Below are 20699 nucleotides of genomic sequence, written 5' to 3'. Positions count from 1 at the left end.
AAAATTGACAGACCTAGAGACTTAAGCATGAAGCTTTATTTATATTTGACTATAGTGTATTTTACTACCTTGAACCTAAGTAAGCGTTATCGAATATTTATATCCTGGTCTTATCAGTCACCATAAAGGATACGAGGAAATATTAATATGTAAAACAAATAAAGATTTTCAGATGAGATTTTAACATGTGACATATCTACTTATGGAGTTAAACTATCACATGATATCCCACATAATTTTATGCTGACTTGTTAAACAGAACGTTATTGTTTAAACATAAGATATAAAACCCAATGTCAAGAAAAACTTCATGAATGTGGTATTTGGCACCTTCAGATCTGAAAAGTTCTTAAGAGACTTAATTTAAACATAGATAAGTTATAAATTCTATGGCAACTAAATAGGCTGACATATTTTCTTTGTGGTTTCCGTACGAATTGATGTAGTCATATGTGAAATAATGATCTAATCTGGGGATATGAATTTTTTTAATCGAACTTAGGTAACGGGTGGTGTGTCGGACTCCTCACTTGATTAGACAATATGAAATTTAAATGTTCAAAGTTTGAAGTTGATAATCTCTATGCTCTATTTTTACTTACTGTATATGTTATTAAGTCATTTACCTGCCAATATATAATATAATATATATATGTGTGTGTGTGTGTGTATGTGTGTGTGTGTGTGTGTGTGTGTGTGTGTGTGTGTGTGTGTGTGTGTGTGTGTGTGTGTGTGTGTGTGTGTGTGTGTGTGTGTGTGTGTGTGTGTGTGTGTGTGTGTGTGTGTGTGTGTGTGATACATTTTTAACATAAAATTTGTATACATTTTGATTTGAAAAGTAAGTTTTTGAGATCAATAACAGGGGTTTATCTTACAGAATAGTTAAGTTGTTTAACTATTATATATACGTCCTTAATCTGTTGTAATATCAATTTAAAAATAAAATTTAAGACATATCTAAGAGACAGATTAAGCATACCTCCCAATGTCAGAAATTTTTCTATATTTAATTTTTTGTGTGTGAATATCATTATATGCGTGAGTAACAGAAAGATTAACCTATTATCACAATAATGTTCGATATACTATGTTCAAACACATACTAAATAGTCCATCTCATACTTTGTACTTATTCAGTTATAAAGCATTAAAATGTTCCAATTGATTAGCTGGAACCTACAAGAAACTCGTCTAGCAGTAATGGCTCACTTCGCTATCTGTATGGTAATATCCAGCCACTGTCAGTAGCAGTATTAGTTCTTAAGGCACAATAAGGACTGGCTGTGGCAAAACAATATCCGCCTGCATATTTACAATGTTACTGTATAAGAACAGTTCTCATTACTGACAGGAAAAGGTAATAATTGTTGGTTTAATGTACATCGATATTATGTTCAATATCTCATTTTATTGGTTTAAGGTTGTAGTGTAGAAAACATGAAGGAGACTTGTAAACACCATCGTTATACTCTAATTATATTACATTAAAGGAAGCAGAATTATTAGTTTTCGGTTCTTCAACTAAAAATTATTGCACGCACTTGATGCTTTTGGTTGACAGTATTGATCCCCTAGCTTCCAAAAAATGTTGGAGTTGTGTTTCAAAACTGACTTCAAATTCCTTATCGGGCTAAAAGATTCCAAACAGAATGTTCTCGCGATCTAAATCTAATTTACTTGTCAGTTTTTCACGGTAATGGCATGTGGCATATTTTGGATTCTCAATAGTAGGTCTAAAGTGTGCGGGTTAATATTATATACCGACATGAGCGTAGATCAACATGAGCGTATTTAGAAGTAAACACAAATACTTGGTTCAAAAGTCCTTTGCGAAGGCCTTTTGGACAGAGCGTTGATGCCGTTGGCTAAAGAATCCTCTAACAAAAGTAAGCAAAAATTATCAACAAAGCTCTAGACCCATTTTTGATGTGAAAATTTCACTTGGTAAAACAATAAAAGGTATTGAAACATAATAACTACCACTAGGTTTACTAACTATCAATAGATTACAACCAGGACTAGTTTTTGAGGAAATCAAGAGTATTTACTATCAATAATTTTAATTGAACAAAATGTTTATAATTAAAACAAATATATTACAACGACATTCCTATTAGAGAAAATGTGTTCTAAGCACTAACTTGAGCTAAAGGTATGTGTGCACTGGTCTGAATATGTAAGTAGGTGGTTTTGGATTGTATCATTTTCATTCATTTCTTAGATTAAATGTACCATTTCTTACATTAACACATTAAAATGTAAATTTCTCTATATTTATATAATTACAAAAAAGCTTTAACATACATTTAAAGAAATGTAATTAACATGATTTGTACATAGTCTATGTACGTGTTTATACAGTTTGATCAAGTTAACACATAATTGAGAGTCACGACTTTGAGGGCAAAGTGTTACTTCTTTATAATTGTACGTTTGACATGCATAATCCTTCAAACCGTGTTTCGTTAATAAATATTCTACGTGAGTAAATGTATCAAAATAATATCAGAAAAATATTGTAGAAAGAAGGTCTTATACCACTTTATACTCTAGAAATACGTGAAATATAGATAATGATTTGCTAAAGTGCAGATTGATTAAATAGTTGTGAATAAAGTATTCTAATTTGGAATATGACGCCTAATGTAGTGGCGTAATGTAATGACGCCATATTATTTTGTGGTGACACCGATATATTAGGTATTATTAAGTGCCAACAACCTTATTTATTGAGAGTTTAATCAAATATACGTAATCGTAAAAAATAATTTTTTTTTAATTATTAGATTGCGATTTGTAATGCATTTGAAATTTTAAAATAAGATTTTTAAAAAATTTATAGTTCCACATGTATTTGTAACTAATAATTGTAATATATATCTATACGATTATTTCTTAGATAATCCTCTAAAATAGATTCAACCATAGAGGATAAAAATCACACTGCTTGTTAAAGAAAATGCTTTTTTAAGAGTTAAAATAAATTTAAATGGCAGAACACAACAATATTGTTTTAAGATTGCACAAGCATGGAAGAACTAAGTATCACTTTTATCTTAGCCACCAGTTTCCATATGGATTAGAAGGAGCTCAAACACTTTGAGGGAAAGGGGAATTACTCAGGGTAAGATGGAATGTAAATGTATTCAGGGTGGCATAAGACAAACAGCTGTGTCAGGAGGCAGCCATCTTTAATCAGCTGCTTACAGCAGGCGTGATTGTAGTTAAATATTCATTAGCAGCTGCTGTTATTGCAGACGGCGCGCTGAATCAACATTTGTTCTGTTTTAGAGGTAAATATTTGTTCTCATAAATTTAATCAATTTAGTCAAAATTATAGAATATAGTGTAAAATATGTATGTGGTACTCCCTCTTTTTATATAAACAACAATAAGTATATTTTAAGTAAAAGGCGTTTATGTTGCTGCTACAGTAATTATTCAAAGTTTTCATCTACATATGCAGTTTTTCTTCTTTTAACTATTGTCATTGAGGTGTATGACATTTATAACTTGCTTACCTATATTACAATCAGTATAATAGATTTTCTATAATTCATTGTTTTTGTCCCAGTATTGATTATCATTTATCATATTATCATAAGCAGCGCAAATATCATTTTACAAAGCAAAAAATGATTAGAATTTTGAATCTTTTTTAGTAACATTCAAGAATATTTTCATGTAACCACAGAGAAGCCTGTTACATGCACTCGGAGAAGCGTACTACTAACATTTTCTTTCTGTACGATCTTTATGTATTATTCCAAAACAACAGAAATGGATTATTTATGTAGCAGAAATGTTTTAGTAAAGTTCTATTTTCACTTGATGTTGACAGATTAAACCAGTGCACGATACAATAGTAATGATATCTATTTTACTTTTCACTTATTTAATGGGATAAGTTTTGTGCAGACTGTCTAAATCTAATAATGTGTTGTGAAAAGCAATTAATATACATGAATATTTAAATTTACATGCCTTATATGATATAGCAGTAAAAGTTAAAAAATGTTAGAATTTTTTGATAATAATTAGATATATTAGATATTTACGTATTATGTTTATTTCTACAATGAATAGAAATAAGATTCAATATTAAATTAAAATGAGTAATTATTGATGTAAAAATACCTAAATTGCAACTTGTATTTTGAAATTATCTAAATAAATTAATAATTCTAAACCAGTAAGAAAATAAATTTGCGTACACGATGTATTTAAAATAATTCTAAGGCAAGAGAAATATATTTGGTGGGATCAAACTTTAATGGCCTTGTGTATACACAAGGTATATTTTCTTGATCGGTGCATCAACGAAAAACAAACTTCCGTTTCAAAGTGACATGAAGCCCCATTATTCATGAGTGTGTTAAATAAAATAAAAACTACGAACTTCAATGTAATAGTTCCTCTATTGTGGCAAAAAATAGATTAACTCTTATTGAAAACGTTTGTTAAGAAATATTGGAGTGAAATTCTAGTGTTTTTGTAACATGTTTGTATTCGCGATACTACTACTATTCATGGTACTTATAAAAACTCATTCACTCTCCGATCTGGCCGCCCAAAGTTTTAACCATAAATACAAAATGGATTAGATGATTGAAATATTTATCAGGGATTATAATCTAGTTTAGTACTGTTTAAAATGTAATTAAAAAAGAATTATCCAACGATAATCCTGTTTTTCAGTAGGATATTGCGTGCAGAGCCTTAAAAAAAGTGTATTTTTATAAAGACTTAATGATATGTAAGGACAGTTTTGTTTATAAGTCTCAAGAAATTTACATATACATAAGAATTAATTAATGAATGCACTTTTGTGTACGAAAACAATAATTTTGATATAAATGATTTTTATAGTACAGAAAATTAGCGATTTCAAAGATAAATTCCAGTTTCAGTCTTAATGATTTATAAGTAAAATAAAGAAATAAATAATTTAATTCTTTTAACGACTTGAACTGTTTTCTTGACTGATTCTAAACGTCATTTAGTTTAAATGCAAATAATTTTATCATACGTTATTTCTATAACCAAGGCTTTTGCAGGTAAAATGATAGGACGGCTCATAAAACGTATTACACCCTCCCAGATAACTACTTATTATACGTGTTCTTTGAACTTCTTACGTTCACCAATATGTGATAACGCCGCGCCATCTCATCCCTTGATGGTATTACTTCTCCCACGTGCTTAAGATCTCATTCAAGCCCTAACAATGCGAAGCCAGATAACCTTAAGGTGGTTATTTATAGGAGATCTCCGTGCGTAGCTTGGTAGATAAGATACATCGCTGAACAATGGGAGTAAGTATTTAAACGTGAGAGTCACACAATACCGATTTAGAGCTTCATTAAGTATCATAAGTTTATTATCCTATTAGTAATGTTCTACAAATACTCATATTATATTCTTTGTGTTACAAACTACAGTGGTATTACACTGTTTTACAGTGTACATAGTCCGGTACCAAGGTTTTTACATTAAAAACTGAAGTCTTATCAATATAATAAGAAATAATTACAGATATCGAAAAGGGAATATTCATATGAAAAATTACATCTAACATGTCAATGTATCTATCTTATTGACCTCTACACAATATGTATGGTTATATAATTAAAACAGTCATGTCTTTTTAAAATTATAAGTGTACAGATAGATATAAAACAAACCTATATTACATGTTGTATAATAAAGAGTTCCAATACGTTTTGTGCTCTATATTTCTTTATAATGATTAACAGTAGAGTCGACTACTAGATGTTTAAACTTTATTTCAATTAACTAGGTCAATATATTTGTAATAATAATATTTAATATTTAATTATTGAACTTTGTTTTCAATATCGAAAAGCTGCTAACGTCCATATTGTATAAACTCAATATATCATATTGTACAGATTGTATAAAATAATAATTTTTGGGGTAACTGGATTACCGGTGGAAGGAGTAGGCCCAGAAGAATAATAAGGACTGGACAGTACAAAAGAGGCTGCTATCAGCGAGGCGCGCATCGCAGATGGCAGTGTTTGATAAAGAAATTGAGAGGTGGGGTGAGGTAGACGTGCCGTACCTTCCGTCTCAGTTGATCGGAAGTTATAGTAACGAGTAGACTTTGAAAGTGCTTAGAGTTAATCTTTTGCTAATCGTCATCGAACCTGCGGTTAAGTGAACCTTTTAACTGGAGTCCAGTCAATATTCATTCTTAGTTATTTTGAATAATTATGGGGAAAGAAATATTGTAAAAATTAAATTTAATGGGAATTTAGGAACTTGTCCTTTTGATATTTGCAATATAAAACTTGTTGGTGCAGTGAGCACATGTACATAAAATTGTATGTAAAAATACTAAAAGAGTTTTGTGGTTGTTACTGATGCTTTCAGCAATAATTTTAAATCTCTAACACTGAAGAATTTTTATAATAAAAAATTCTAACACTGAAAAGAATTTATATTTAAAGTAAAGTAAAGAAAATTAGTAACAAAATAAAATTTAATTTTAAAGATAAATTAAAGTAAAGAATTGCCAGATCAGATTAGAGTGTGAAAGTTTTGAATTTTGAAAATTGAATAAAAGACAAGCTGTAAGAACTTTGTACATTTTTGGAGTGACAATTATATTACAAGTTTGAATTTAAAAGTCATCAAGAAGTTTTTATTTTAATTTTAAATCCAGTAACTATTTATAAGAAGAAGTTTTATTTTAGTTTGAACTTTATTTATTTCAGAACATTTTCGTTTTCCTTTTTTTTTGAACCTTCACAAACATTTAAATTTTAAAGCTAACCCCTCATGTGCCAGTAAAACGGTACAATATTAATTGTAAAAAGACTTTATAGTTTATCGAATTATTCAGTTTTCTTCCAATAATTAATTCAGATTACAATTATTTATGTTAAAGATGTACATATAAACAAATATGGACTAATTTTACAACAATCACTCTCAACATTAGGTTATTAATCATGTGTTAAAATCGGCAATAATGGTGTTTATTATTCAATTGTTATAAGCATTTCATGATACAACAGCTGGATACCACCACCCACTTCAAATAATATAATCGTGTTATTAATGTTACACGACTTAGCCGGATTTACCTTTTTTTACATCGGATCATTAAAAGTTAAGATCAAAGGTAACAATGAATTAAAATAATATAATTAATAAGTACTAAGCATGGAAAAGTTAAAGGTTTTATTTTTTTTTTTTAACCAAAAAAGACTTTTGAGGAGTAGACTACGTGTAACATATCTCCTTAGTCTTTTAACTAATGCCTAATGCAATTAATAAAACAACAAGAATCACCATAGAATTTGATAAGAACTATATAGAAATGAAGGTTTATGAAACATTTTACGTCTACGAATCACGGAAGTATTGTGGGAAAAGACAGGCAGATATACAAACTCCAAGCCTCTCTAGTGATAGCCTTCAGCAAATCATGAGAACTGAGTGATTTTATAAGTTTTATTATCTCTTAACTGCCTGTTTTTTTTTTTGATTTCTATATAGTAGTTCCCTATATCATATATCGATAGTGTCACTCTACATCAATCTCACTAATCCCGCTGATGTTAATTAAGATTCATGAACACTTAATCGCCTTTTATGGAGATTAGCAATCTCATAAATTATGTAGTTTACACTTTGACATACACTAAAACAAATAAACGCGTCTGTAAGAAAGACGATTACATTTCCTGAACACCAAGCATGATTGAATCTAAGGTTAACTCCAACAAAGAACAAAAGCTTCTGTCTAAAATTGATTTCAACATTGTTTTATAAATCCGTTTCTCTTCATTCAAAACATTTAATTATCCCAACTAATTAGTTAATAGACCATAATTTAACAGCAATATGTATTGTGTTTAAACAAGTACTTTTAAACAGCGTAGATTTCAGCGAAAATCATTGGCTAAACTTTTTTTGACCAACCATTGCCTCTTGTAATAGTCTATTTTCTGACTGAGCAATGAGACTTTGTGTAATATATAACACACAAAGACATGTTGACGTCAGTTGAAAATCTATCAATTCTCATAACCATTATAGTAGCCTGCACGAGAAGAGTCCGATTGTGGCTGGTGGGTCTGAGTCACCCCCCTCCACAATTCCATGCGACAAACATTGTTGCCAGTTTTACGTTTATGAAAAATAATTAATCCGTATCTACTTGTGTTGCAATAAACCACCATTACCAGCTGTTTCTTTTAACAAAATACGGATACTTAACTTTATTTATATGAATCAAGTAAACATAATGAGACAATAGTAGTGTCAGAGTCGGGACCGCCGGTGCTTAGCAGCGATATGGCATCACCGCCTTAAGTGTCATCAGAATATTTTCGTGTGGGTTACACTAAGAAGAGTCTAATTCAATTCATTAGTGAATACCAGCATAAATAATTTAGTAAGTGAATTGCAATTTTATCAATTTATTACCCTCTCGTACTTTCAATAAATCTCAGTTGATTTCACTACGAAATGATCCTTCTTTAGACTTTTCAAAATTTGTCAGGTTTGTTAATAAAACAAAGTGCATCGTCTTTCATATCCATATATTTTATTAAATTATGTTCGTAATATACAAATACATTTTTACACATTCTTTACACTAAAACAATAAATATTTATGCTATATCACAACCCATATTAACCCTTTAGGGCTAAACTAATTTTCCATATACAAACGTAAAAAATCGATTTTGTATGTTATACTATATGTGTCCTTCAGCCTGTTTTCAATTATGGTTAATCACATATCTTTAAAAAATGATGTCTCTTAAGTCCAGGTTTTAAAATGAAATAAAGAATGAAAACATACACAATCATAATATAAACCAGATCAGTGGAACAAATTCAATAAAAAAAATCTATTGGTTAAAATTGTATGCAATACTACTATTGAAACAGTATAAGATTAAAACACCTTTATAATGTCTATGTAATGTAACATAATTATGCCTCATAGTGTTAAACATGTGTAGTAAATAAAAAGGTGTTTCTATTTAGAAGTTGAAATTTATGCAATACAATGTTTAGAATAACAATATTACAATTACTTAAATAGGAATTTACTTTTAAATTAATATATTAAGTAGTAACAATAATAATATTTAAAACCGTTTTTTGCTGAAAAACCTGCTGAAGTGTACCAATTATTATTGAAATAAATACGATCAAAAACAGCTAAAATAACTTCAAAAGCATATATTATTATTAAGTCGTTTGGATATGTTAAAATATACTGAGGTACTTACATATACATTAGACTGATATGGAGTATGATATTACCTTTATACATAGTCCGTGAAATGTCTAAATATTAGTTTCATTATAATTTACATATTACAACCTAATACCCTAGTAAATGGAAGTAAATTATCACATTACGTCTCCTGTAAACTTTTGTTGTTAAAACTATGTTAATAAATAACTCTTGAAGAAAAAGTTATTTTTAGGCTACTATAGACTTATAAACTAAATGATAATTAGAACAGTAGGTATTTAGCAAATTATCAATAGGGAAAGCCTATATTAGAAGTGTTAAATAGTTTCAGGTTTTTACAGATTACCATCAAATTAACATTATTATCTATCACACGTTTCACAAGTATTTGAGCCAATTTTTTTATCAAAACGAAGAACAAATCACGTAAATTTTAGCAGAACTATTTCAATATAAAGCTACAAACAAACAATTGCATGTTTTTTGTACGTCATACAATGTAATTTTCTCAATTTAAATCTGTAATTTAATAGTTATTCCTGTATTTTTAGTATTTATTTCTCGTTTTATAATCATAATTAATGTAGGAATACATCAGTTAATCACTTAAATAGAACTTTGTCTAAAGTAGAAATCCAGCTTTATTATAGAATTGAACAGAATTGAGAGCTTTTATTTGTCTGTTATTATTATTGCATAAGGTTACTCAAAGTATTCTCATACTGGATCTATATATGCAATGAAGATTCAAATGCTTATTAATAACGTAAAAGGGTTTTTAAGAAAAAAATTATACATTAAAAACTTACAAGTTAGTAACCATGAGTTCTTCATTGGTTATTTTGTATTTTGTTTTAAAATATTTCGTTTAACTATTTTTATGCATGAATAAAATCACTATATTATACCAATGTGATTACCAAAAATGAATCACACACTCTGAAGCAATATCGAAAAAAAGGATATGGAGTTTGTGAAAAACCCATAATAGTGGGACGGTGGTAAAATCTTAATTCCATCGTTAAAAGTATTAATGATTAATCATAGTTACTCAAAAGTATTGTTTTCCTAAACTTAATCAAAGTGAACCTTACAAATAATTACAGACAAATGTTTATGTTACAAATGTACACTTTAGTGTTAAATAACAACAAGTATTTTACACGTTCATCAACAACGCCGTACAAAACGTAATGTGTATTTTCACATCTAACACTAACAGCATGAGGGCAAGCCTCTTGTAGGAAACAAATATGGCCGCCACAGTGGGCAGCTGTCCAGGACTAGACTAGTGAGCAGGATGTTCGTACGTCAGTGCTGGACTAGTGGCGTCATCTAGCGGAAACCGAGAGAACTAGCAGAGAGGCGAGCATCCACAGTGGTTCCACAAGTTGCCGAGAGATCCCGCTAGTAATGTGTTGTCTGCTGGATACACCAGATATCTCGTTGTCGTTGTGATCCTGGAATATGTCCCGTAAATGTGGCTCCGTCACGTAAAGTGGATCTGCAAAATTATATCAATTTTATGGTAAGGTTTTTGTTATATGTAAAATTAAAATAATGTCTAAATACTACCCAATAATTATTATGTATGATAAAAAGTTATTTTCACATATGTTTTTAAAAAAAAAAAACAACAACACAAAACATAACAACAAAAAATTAGGTGTTATTTGTTTAAAAATCAACTGGCAGTATAAAAACTATGAAATATGAGAGAAAAAACTGGTTCGTTATAGGCAATTACAATTTGTATATATTAGAATAATATCTTATGTATTTTATTATAAATTACTAATAATTTAATTTAAAAATAAATTTTACACTCCTAAAAGTTTTATAAAGTGGTCTTGGGTAATTTGGTGTTTGACTTTGTTTTGGTTTTAATTATAATACTGACTGTTTTTAAATCTTTAGTAGACTGAAAATATAAACTGTGAAACAAAAATTAAGTAAGTAAACTCGTAAGTAGAATATTATTTAGAATACTGTAAGGGAATATAACTTTCCCATAGCAATTACGTTGATAGATCAGAATCGTCAATGGAATTAACGTATGTAATAAATTTGGTATAGATAATTAAATTTCAAAATACCAATTTTAGATATATAACTTTATATTTTTAACTTACATGGAAAGTATATTTATCCGAGCGTAGAGTTTGAATCTAAATTAATATACCTAAATTATTTCATTTTGTTGTTTTTCGTTATCGTGGAAATATGTTTCTATGAAGTATTTTCTTCTTTAACATAAATGAGTCTCATTTGAATTATCGTACGTATAAAATATAGGTTTAAACATTATAGTGTTATTAGATTAAAACCTTATATATTACAATAGTGTTTTAATAAAATAGAAGTTATGAGATTAAAAATGTAATCTTAGTCTAAGAATAAAATAGTATACTTGCTACTTACTCATAGTCGTAGGCAGAACTTCCTTATATACTTCGGTTGTAGTCGTTTCCCGACCTGTGAATATTCAAATTATTTTTCACAAATACAAGACTTCTGGTTATTTACATGGCTTAAATGACAACCTGTACATTCTGAATAATGAGAACATAGCCTATCATATTAAAATCTAATGTAAATTAATTACAAAGGAATATATCTATTAATAGGTATTTAGAAATGTTTTAAAAATGTACCACTATTGCAAAATATTTAATATAAAATTGCATTGCATCACAAGAACGGATATTTTATCATTCAAATCCTAAGTAAGCTATGAATATAATAGTATATTCGTAAGGTAGGTCCTGATGGTTTATCTTTTGCCTAAAATGGCTCCCCACAGTTATATTGTTCACCTGTATTTTACGCCGATTGAAACGAAAAGCCTTGTTTATAGATATGACGTCAACCGCATAAACATAAACATTAAGTATACTGAATAAACTTGTAATACTTAAAAATAACAACCATAAGCTTAAAATAATAATAACATTCAGTATTTAGAACATGTCAATAACATGAATTACAGAAGATTTTTCCCATAGCAATTGCGTGGATAGATCAGAATCGTCAATGGAATTAACGTATGTAATAAATTTGGCATAGACAACTTAAGTTAAGTATGAATATTTAATGTTACTCTCCTGAGGAAGTTAAGTTTTTAAATTTACAGTCTAAACATGTATCATATCTAGACTCTCATAAGGTTCATTCATCAATAAGCAGTGTATATTACTGAAATAAAACGGCGAAAATAAAAAAATGTCGCTAAACACATTAGTATAGGCTCCGTAGCTGCAATAAAATCTACACTTGTAACGTATACAAGAAGATAATGCTTAAAAGTTTGTCATTATAAAAACGCTTTCCCTCATTTTTATAATAGACTTTTCATCAATCTCACTTAATGAATATGTTTACATTCTTTTTTATAATTCATATGGGTTATTTGTTAGCTATAATAAACATGTAATGTAGAATGTTTGAAAGATTAGCTTTTTATAAGTACATACAAGGACAAATTAAACACTGCATGTCTAACGTTATAATGCCACATTTTACATATACATATCAGTATATGCTTTAAAATTTGACGAATCTTATTTTAATTTATACATAACCAGTTTTAATTTTATAATTTCTATTTCGAAAAGCGTGAATAGTATTAAAATTTTACTAAAATATCGTGTATTGTAAGACAAAAGGCACGTGAACTAGAATGCGTTGGACTCAGTTAGCCTTTTATAGAGTTAACATAATTAAATTGTCGAAATGCAATTAAAATGAGACTGTAATTTACAATAAAAAACTACAGAGTTCAAATTTTAAAAAATGGTTTATATCTCTGTTTTAACAACATTTTTCAGGAAGAAATCTGTTTCATATAAAAACGGGAACAAGTTTTTATAGTTTTCTCAAATCATCCTTTGTGTTTTAAAAGTACCTTACAGATTTAAACTTATGATACATAATACGAATTCTAGTAAACATATTGCTCAAAATAATTTAGGTTTCCACAACTATCAACTGTGTTTAAAAAGTCTAAGAAATAAGCAGAGACTTTTTACACGTAATAAACGCAAAGTTCTTTGATAAGATTCTTAAATGGAATATTAATTATTGTCAGTGCGTGTTTAGAAAGTACTATATTAACTACAGTGTAAACTTACGTGGAATAGTAATCGTAGTTGGCTCCGTTGTTGTTGTAGGAAGGATCGTTTGTATTTTGATTTCTGCAACACAAAACACCCACTTTTAATTATAGACCGTATATAAATTACAATAATATCGTCGTAAACTGAGACATCAAGCATAGTAAACATAAAAATATATACGCTTATAAAAACCAATTATCTAAGTATTTTTTTATTCATAGTTAAAACATATGTAAATATAACATGTAAAAAAAGCAAAGGCAATTGTTACAGCCTTTATCATTTAAGGGGTTCATTAAGTTGACGCTAAATCAATGAACGTTACACATAATGTTTTGTAATAAACGTTATTTTGTCATATGACTGATAAACTCTTGGATATTCTTTTCTAAATTTTAATTATAAAATTTTACTGTAATCTAATAATTTGCACTAACAGGTGATAGTATTTCCACTGTTAAATTGTCATATGATCTCATTGAGCTTGCTTGCAAAATTAGACGTTTCTGATTGCCACCATGGATACCGGCAAAAGAAATGTAAAATTATTTGCTAAACTTCAACTACATACAATGCAGTGACATGCACCATCATCAAAAACCTTGATGTTGATTGTATAAAAGTGATGCTTCACACACAATTTCAAATCTGTTTATTATTTATCGTGAATAGAGAAAGACAGACAGACTTGAGCTATTTCCAGTAAATCGAGTATAAGGCTTCGCTAACGCTCAGCCAAGATAAGGTGATAGAAGATTAACTTCAGATCGCTCGAGTAGAACAAGAAGCTGATATGATTCCCATTGTATTTTGTCTTAAAATTAACTTTGGACATATTTGTGAGACACTTTTGTAAGGCAAGAGATATTGGGGTTGGAGTCATCTTCCTTTCGAAATCCCATGAAGATGGATAGCTAGCTATATCTCAGTAGTGTAACCTTGGAAAAAGATAAACTAATCTCTGTTGCAGCTTTTCCGGTCAAAGCGGAAATAGGACAGCTCTCCCTCATGTCCTGGCTAGGAACACCTATTAATACTAAAGGAGTTCCACCCTATCCAATAGTAATCCTTCGCAGAGGACTTACTATATTGGATATAAAGATACCATCTTTTCACAATCTTACTAATCCATAAATAAAGCTCCATACAAAATTGCAAGACTATAAGTCAGTCTTATTTTTAGACATCGTGCGGACATTCAGACATACATGAAAGAACTTTTACAGCCCCACAACGATAGGCTTCGCTAACGCTCAGCCAATTAACATGACCTGAGCATCAATAAACGACTTAAAAACTGAGTAAAGTTATAACTAGAGGTAACGAATTGTTGCTTTACATACAAGAAACTCACCATAGAGCCTGACTATTCCTTCGGCATTCCCCATGGAATTGGATGAGACACACATGTAAGTCCCAACGTCGCTTTGGTTGAAACCTTTTACGATCAGTTTCATGTGGACTTTGTAGGAGTTTCTGATCTCTTCTATCACAGTTTTGTGACTGAAACAAAATATTTTATCAACAGAATTTGCTCTCTTGATCTCCTTATCTTTCAAACTTATAGAATGTGATTTATTTTATATGTAAAGATCAACTTAAACTAAAATCAAGGTATATAGATGAAATTATTTTATTGAAACTTTTATTGAAATTAACGTTTCTTAAGCAGTATCCTAATATAATTGAATTAATATATATTTGTCAATATGGTCGTACAATTAAATTAGAATATAACGAGAAACGGGAAAACATGAAACTGAATGGAAAAAGCTCACATAGTATGAAATTGATTTCAGCGTGCACAAATAACATGTTTGTTTACGCGCGTACGAATAACACACGCTCCCATCACTCAAATCGTTATTTACCCGTGTTGTTCTACATATATTGCTCTCGTGAATATCTGTTTTTTTTGTTTTTTTTTTTTATTAATCTTTGTATTATGACAACCAATGTTCAGAATTTCCAGTGATTAGTGTACTACAATGCTCTACATTAAGCGTACTTTTATGAGCTGAATACAAATTGAGAGTGGTTTCTTTAATAAATAATTGTAAATTATTTGTCAGAAACTATTAGAATATACCTTATACTTGTGGTATAAATAGATTTTGCTATTTAAAAATATATTTTTATTTTAAATGCTGAACCTTTTATGTAAGTTTCTCTTAAAACGAAAACACTTGATTCCAACAGAAAACCTATTGCACTGATATAACATATATATAAGAGAATTTGCTCTACAAAAGGTAAATTCCCATCAAGCTGAAAAATTAGTAGGATTTAACGTTAACAACAATTATGTGCGGTCTGTCTCATCATGTAAAATAAGTTTTAAATCTTAATTAAAACTAAAAATACCCATAAAAGTTTTTATATTTAAAATTTAATCACTTTCAGAAGTGTTTTCAGCACCCACAATTTTGGTACCTATATGAAAAACTCACTGGTAAATTTTTTCACCGACCTTCGAGACCTTATATAATATCAATTGCAGGTTTATTTATATTTCTATTGGATTTATTATATTGGTTTTGTAATGTGGAATATAACAGGAAAAATACAAGTTGCATTTTATTATTCTGAAGGATTGAGATTACGTTTAGGTTTAATCATATTCAAACTCAGTAGGCGTTTAAAGTAAGAGCCTATACAATAGTCTTTGTATTTTTTAAATTTATTTTGAATCAAACTTTTAAAAATATAATAGTTGTTTACTGAATATTTTAACCCTCTACTTGAAACTGCGGAGCGGTTGGTTCGTAAGTGAAATATAAATTACTATAATTATAAATATTTCGAACAAAGGATTTTATTTTTATATAGTTTAACTATTCCTACAAAAACTGTAAAACTAGGGGAAATAAGGTATAAGGCACATATTATGGTTACGTTAAATCTTAGTCGTCAGTGTTTCTCACAACAATTTTTAACGCTTTCAAGGGATTAAGTTACATAAAACTGCGATATAGATGGATAACGAGCTCTATACATTACTTAAAAATTTCATATTTATTTAAGGAATCCTAATATCTCCACTCTATCCTTAAGTTGGCCCTGGCAATAAAATTGCTCACGTCTTCAAACAAGGACGTAGTAAGAACCCTGGAAAACAGAAACATTTTCTCCTGCGACCTTATAAGTTATTATCAGGGTACCAGAAATACCCAAATATGTACAATTAATTGGTTTTAAAAGGTAAACATATATTTTATACAACGTGTGGATGTTATCATACATAGATTAAAATTCAGTTAGTATAATATTGATCCCTGTGAAATTCCATAACTTGCACCTGCACTTTGGATTTTTAGGTATGATTTTTTTTAATATTCGTAAATTAGCGTGTTCATCATTTTTAAAATAAGCTATATAAGGAATAAAACTCTTAGGCATAGCCTAGTAAGGGGTAATTGAAAAATATATGTGAAATTGTAGGAGCTCATTAACGTAAAAATAATGACCAAAATTTATAAACACTGTTTTGAAAATGCTTAGTTAGTGAGTTACAGCTAAGGAAAGATTTCAGCTTATAATGTAAAACACAATCATCTTGAAATTCTAATAGGGTAGATTGGAGGCTATTTATATATATATTCTTGTGGTTTTTTAATCTTATACAATGCATGAGATCTGTAAGTTAAAAAGTGTGTTTTAGAAAACACGTGTCAAATTAAAAAAGATAGAGTGGAAAAGTACTCTTATTATTAATATATATTGTAAACAGTCTCAAGCTCTCTTTGATGATGATGTTGATACGCGCTTTAAGAACATATTTCTTCGGGACCTGATCACGGAATCTTACAAACAGGTGACGAATATCAATATCCTTTGACAAAGAAGGATGATTCTAACGTTCTGAATGGTTATTGGAAAGGATATGGTAATGCAAAAGGTTCTCCTTCTTGTAATTTAAGACTATGTTCAAAAGGCCTTCAATTGCAATGAATTATGGAATATTTCAATAAAAATCATATTTTTGATACAATCTCAAAGTTATAGAAGTACCAGGTGCTTTTTAGTTTCCATAATGTAAGTCTATGCGCGCTCGATGTTTCGTAACATACATTTTAAATGTAATCGATATGACGCACTTTATTAAAAATCACAACAAACGAGTTTCAGGTATACTCTCAAGATACCATCACTAAAATATGTTTTAATTAAACCTAACATTAACAAGTACAGTTATAAACGAAACATATAAACCCAGCTCATAACAATAGAGCAATCAACGAATCAATTACATGTGGACAACCGACAAGTGTGAAATAAATAATGACCGTAACGATAAAAAGTGATAGTTTACTATGTGGTGGATCTTATTTAATTGTTCAAACTAGTCGCTAACTTAAAGGCCACAATACTTACTTTCGCACTAACCAACTACAGGCAACTGACGAATGTCTAATAAATGGGAATTGTAAGGAGTATATGAATAATTGTGACACATGACAAGAATATTACGATATTATATTATTCGTTCATTCAATGTGCTATCGTTAAAGATACGATATATGTGCTTAGATAACCAGCCACAGAAAACTGAGCTATGTCCAGTATATGAGAATTGTAAGGGGTATAGGAATGATTGTGGCACCTGACAAGAACCTGATCGGTGCCAAGGTGCGATATCATATTATTGGTAAATTCAATGTGCTAACGTTAAGGATACGATATATATGCTTAGATTACCAACCACAGAAAACTGAGATATGTCCAGTAAATGAGGATTGTAAGGGGTATAGGAATGATTGTGGAACCTGACAAGAATCTGATTGGTGCTATAGTACCATATCATATTATTGCTTCATTCTATGCGCCAACGTCAAGGATGCAATATATATCCGGTAACGATAGTTACATAATTTAAATTAGAACTAAGGTTTACATGTAAAGTTAAATAAGTGATAGTTATGATTAAGTAACCCACCACAGAAAACCGAACAGTGGGCAATAAATATTGATGGTAAAGAAAGAAAATTGATGTGGCAACTGACGAGAACGGTGGTAGTGTATTATATTTTGTGTTCATTTTCGACGATAATTTTTAGGCCATAATACGTGTGCTCACAATAACCAACTACAAACAACTGACCAGTGGGAAATTAATAGTGATCGTAACGAAAGAAACATTATGGAGGCAACTGGTGGTATATTATATTTTTAGTTCATAGAGGATGACTTCAAGTTTATACATAATACGTATGAAAACAGTAACCAACCACGTACAACTGACCAACGGCCAACAAATAGTTATCGTTCAGAAAGATAATTGTTGGTTTATTCTTGGCGCTTACTTGAAGCAAATGATGCCTATAATGTGGAACTAATTTTTCATTCTACTTTTACTACTAGTCATCCTTTCAAAGATGTCAACATATTTAAAAAATAAGTTATAAACACATACTTTGATGTCATATCGCCAAAAATAACAGGTATATCATAATGTCCTGGTGCACGCTTTTCCCATAACCATAATAAACCTTGTTGTTAGGGAAAGTTGAGTCTGTGGTCGCTGTGGCTATCGAACTGTTACGGGAAGTTTCCAAACTGTACTTCTAATACAGATAACCGTAATTCATGTGGACACAAGTTGTACCGAAGTTTGTACCGTGTTCGGGATCTAGGTGGGCTCAAGTCTCATTACAAGTGGTCACTACTAAAGCCGGCTTTGGAACCAGCCTTAGTTGGCCATATTTGTCAAGGATCTTTCATTGTAATGCTTCCTTGTCTCCTTAAACTTTCGAGCCTTGACAACAGAATTTGTTTTAGTAGTAGTTTTGAGTAGTTGAGATAACTAAATTAGCTAGTAAACCCAAAAAGGAATAAAATATGTAAGTATAAATGGAATATTTAGGTACACAACTTAATTTTTAAAACCTACAGTTGTCCCATAGCACATTTAATGCATATATGCATTTATACACACCGGAACATGGGTTTTTGAGTGTATAGATTAACTTTAAAGTGTTATATATAATGTAATCAAAACAACAATTCGAGGGATTTACATTGTACAACTTTTTTAAAAATGTACAATTAAAATGCTTCTTTAAAAAAAATCTTACAATTATACATGCTTAAATTTACAATTAGTTCTAAAAATTTATATTTCAAGAATGGCTTATACTGTAAGAACGTTACAAGTAATATAAAATATTAAGAATCCATTTAAAATATTTTCAACAAATATAAGGAACAAAGTATGTTTAAACATGTTCAAATGTCTTCTTTTTTCAATATAAACAAGTAAAATATGCCAAAACTTTTAAAACTCTTTTTAGTGTAGTGGGTTGCATACATCATTTGCAGTTTCTTAATAGTAGATAAAGAGAGCAATTGGAATTGCAAACACCTGGTATCCTTCATGAATTGAGAATAAAATTCTAAATGCTGAGTTTGCAATAGATGCACTTTAAAACAACACTGGTCGCCATGGAACAATTATACAAAGATTGAGGATGGTGAATTTGCTTTAGTACTGAGCTCTTATTACACCGTTACTTCTTAATTAATTTCATTTATATTTAGTAATGGTTTTATTTGTAATGAATACAGTACTGACCTGGGTAATATCACCTGATCCATATTCTTCTTCCAGTAATTTATGGTGTTTGGAAAAGCCTCGACGAAGCACTCCAGTTGCACGTCAGTACCCAAAGGTGCCCCAAGGAGCTGATTTGGTACTTTGATAACAGGAGCGACTAAAACAAAGTTGTTGTTGAAGATATGTTTTTATTGTTTTTCAGAAGTTCTTACTTAGTTTTGATACTACAAAAACATATAGTCGTATCAGTAGATATATATTTTTCAACAAGGCGCAGTAAGAATTTATTATATTTATGTTGTTTATAAACATAAATTCGGAATAGTTTTTATTAAAATATTCTACTAATACGTATTACCTCGAGTTATAATTTTATCTCCTACCGAAGGTACTGGTAAAGCCAGCCGCGGATCGTCGTAAGAATTTTTGTTATGCGACCGCGTTTTTTCTAATTTCTTGAACAGTAAAGTTCAGCCAATAGTATTTTATCTTCTCAAGTTAATGGTTAGTACTAGAAATTGTTTCTTTATGTTATCATTTACTTATAGGTACTTCCTCTGTGTTCACCAAATACAAGTAAACTCCATTCATTTCATAAACAGTTTCACCATTTCAGGTGAGACAAGCTACAACATATTATTGTTGTTTGAATATAAAATGGTTAAAGTTTATTTTATATACTCAAAAAATACACATTATTTATAGAAATATATTTCATTGACTAAGCATCAGTATGCCACACACCATAGCGGCTGGAGGAATTAAATTTTTACTTGCTTAGTAG

The 20699-nt window shown here is 29.8% G+C and overlaps 1 protein-coding gene across 1 annotated transcript in view; it reads right to left on the bottom strand.

The window, feature by feature from the left end:
• Positions 1–8565: 8565 nt before the first annotated feature.
• LOC124365794 (lachesin-like) overlaps positions 8566–20699 on the bottom strand; it is a 51677-nt gene continuing 39543 nt past the window's right edge. The window contains exons 7-11 of the mRNA XM_046821814.1: positions 19934–20072; positions 14717–14865; positions 13378–13440; positions 11669–11722; positions 8566–10751 (exon numbers count right to left, since the gene is read on the bottom strand). Of these exons, the coding sequence (XP_046677770.1) occupies positions 10579–10751; positions 11669–11722; positions 13378–13440; positions 14717–14865; positions 19934–20072 (578 nt within the window). The 3' untranslated portion in view covers positions 8566–10578. The remainder of the gene's footprint in view (positions 10752–11668; positions 11723–13377; positions 13441–14716; positions 14866–19933; positions 20073–20699) is intronic.

Source organism: Homalodisca vitripennis, chromosome 7 (assembly GCF_021130785.1).
Source record: "Homalodisca vitripennis isolate AUS2020 chromosome 7, UT_GWSS_2.1, whole genome shotgun sequence".
In the NCBI taxonomy this organism is placed as follows: Eukaryota; Metazoa; Arthropoda; class Insecta; order Hemiptera; family Cicadellidae; genus Homalodisca; species Homalodisca vitripennis.
Note: the sequence above shows the minus strand (reverse complement) of the source record. Positions and strands in the feature narration are given on the sequence as shown.